The sequence below is a fragment of the Acanthisitta chloris genome, unplaced genomic scaffold (assembly GCF_000695815.1).
Source record: "Acanthisitta chloris isolate BGI_N310 unplaced genomic scaffold, ASM69581v1 scaffold19377, whole genome shotgun sequence".
Lineage (NCBI taxonomy): Eukaryota > Metazoa > Chordata > Aves > Passeriformes > Acanthisittidae > Acanthisitta > Acanthisitta chloris.
In genome coordinates, this window is record NW_008682263.1 from 24,295 (window position 1) to 26,860 (window position 2,566).

The 2,566-nt window shown below is 37.2% G+C and overlaps 1 protein-coding gene across 1 annotated transcript in view; it reads left to right on the forward strand.

The window, feature by feature from the left end:
* The window catches only part of RAI14 (retinoic acid induced 14), a gene marked incomplete at its 5' end in the record, with an annotated part of 18,447 nt that extends 17,459 nt beyond the window's left edge, over positions 1–988 (forward strand). Inside the window, 2 exons of the mRNA XM_009078470.1 lie at positions 322–387; positions 635–988. Of these exons, the coding sequence (XP_009076718.1) occupies positions 322–387; positions 635–712 (144 nt within the window). The remainder of the gene's footprint in view (positions 1–321; positions 388–634) is intronic.
* Positions 989–2,566: the final 1,578 nt, after the last annotated feature.

The window sequence follows — 2,566 nt, forward strand, 5'->3', positions numbered from 1 at the left end:
CTTTCCTTCTGGTAGTTTAGCTTTCCTAACAGCTTCACATTTAGTTGGAAAGATAGAAGGCAGTGATGATTAAAGACCACAGCTCGGCACTTCTTACAGTAATGTAATCTCACCAGCTTTTTTACTGGGATGGGTAGAAGTACAGCATTTTTGTGGACACGCTTCCGAGCAAATTTTGAGTGCCAAGGGGGGCACAGCACTTGGTTTTCTATGCTTTGCATAAGGTTGTGGTTTGTAATGTACCCTGTCTAAATCCAGCTGGGACGTTCTGAATTCAGTAATTTTGAATGTTCTGTGCCTTTCTGCTTAACTGTTTTCTAGGAAACTAAAAAACAACATCAGGAAATTGTCTCAGTTTACAGGATGCATCTTCTCTATGCTGTGCAGGTATGGTTGCATGTTGTCAGTCACACAGTGTTGGTACTTTAACAGAAGATGTTTCTTCTGCAGATCTAGTAAAAACTATCTAAGACATCCCTCCCAAAAAGTATGACTGTTCGAGCACAAGTGTCATACTGCTTCCATTTGGGAAATTGATCTAATTGCTATACCTCAAAAATAGTTTCTCAATATTCTTGAAGAGGAGAGAGCTGCGTGAATTCAGTCATCTTTTCTTCTTTCTCTCCTTGTCTAGGGTCAAATGGATGAAGATGTCCAGAAAGTGCTTAAGCAAATTTTATCAATGTGTAAAAGCCAATCACAGAAAAAGTAAACAAGCAAGCCAAGGAAAACGCCCTATTTTTATTAATCCTGTTATGGTTGTTTATCTAGATTTGCCTTAACATAAGATTTAAAATTGGCAATTTGCTGCTTTTGTGTTATTGTGCTGTTTGTGAGGGGGATATATTTGTCCGTCTGTACCACTTCCATGTGCATTTCCATGTGCAGTAACTAAATACATGCCTGCTTTTCATATCCAAAATGCAAGTATGTTCTCCAGACTTTTTACTTAGGCCACTCCATGTCATTTTTGCCCTGAAAGTAATTTCCAGATTCCTCCAGCAGAGGCAGGTTAAGCTGGGGGAAAGCACTCATGTTGCCTGGGTAAAGGTGAAATTCTCTGTGAGGTCTTCTGTACTGATGATAAACTGCATCTTGTTACTTGGGGATGTTTGATGTTGTAGCACTCAGATTCCTGACATTTTGCCATATGCAGTCTTTGGCAGAGCAGAAGTGAGCCTTGCAGCAGTGAGCAGGAGGAGATATTTATGCTAAGCCAGAACATCAAACAGCCACACTTCTTAGCGTAATATTATTTAAGATTAACACACCATAAGGTAGCTGTCCCAACCCACCCACTGCACTGAGTACACAAAAATCATACCATACTTCATAGATTCCTTAACTACCTAGTAGTGGAATGAAACTATTTCAAAGGGTAAAAGCATTAGTTTAATGACATTCTGTACACACAGAATTGTCTGTATAAGCAACTCTTTATGATAGGTTTAGCTGTCTATGCAAGTGTTGGCCACGAAGCTCAGGAACAAAACCAGAACATATACTTTAGACAAGGGATTCTAGTGAACACAGGATGTTTACAGTGAATGTCAATGCCTCATACTTCCTAACCTCACTTTTGTAAAGATCTTCTCTTCAGTATATTTTTATTGGCCCTCTAATAAATTTTTTTGTAACTAAACCATTTTTTTTCTACATAATATTTGCATTAAGCTTATTAACAAATATTTTTAGGTAATTGTGTTTTAGGGAGTTTCTTTTTATACCCCCAAGTATTCAGTAATAGTGAAGCATAGTGAAGTGTTTTCAGTTTGTAAGAGATTTGTATGGAACAATAGACCTGTCTGTTAGTGTGGTCCAGAGCAGTGAAGTGTAGAATGCAATTCAGCCTGCTGTTTCAAAAAACTTAGAAATGATAGGTAGAGAACAGCAGAGGGTGTCAAAAATTTCTGTATGTTGTTTCTAGAGGCTAGGGGCATCAGTAAAGCCTTTACCAGCACTTCTAAATTTAAAGTCATAAAGCCTGATGTGGGATAGTATGAAACTGTGGAAAAATGTTTCTAAGCACACACTGCACTTGAGGGTACAACCATTTTAACTAGCTTGCCACTTCAATATGGTATTGGTATTTTTTATTCTATGGGGATATGTCTCTATTAATGGAGAAACCTTTTCAGAGCTATATAATCTATGAAGTTTATATAGAGTCATAATATGACAAGAGTCAGCAGTGCCTCAGGCTGACTGGACTCATAGTGCACTTAGGTAATTCCTAACTCTGGCAAAACGAAATGGATTTTGAAAGCAAAAAGATAAACAACACCTTTGCATCAGTTAGACCTTGTTGTTACTTTTCTTGAGTGGTTTAACTAATGCCTACTAATTTTGAACAGTATTTTATAGTTAGACAGCTTTGAAAATGCTCCAAAGAAATGTGAAAAGAATTTTGCTGCATCACTTCAAAATGAACGACAAGATTTTAAGCATGCTAATGCTGCAAAGTATAAAACTTGATGAACCATTTTGTAGGTTGCCTGATGGATTTAGTCTTCTACTTTGGTTTGGTTTGTATATTTGTTACAATTATCTTTGTGGAATATTGAAA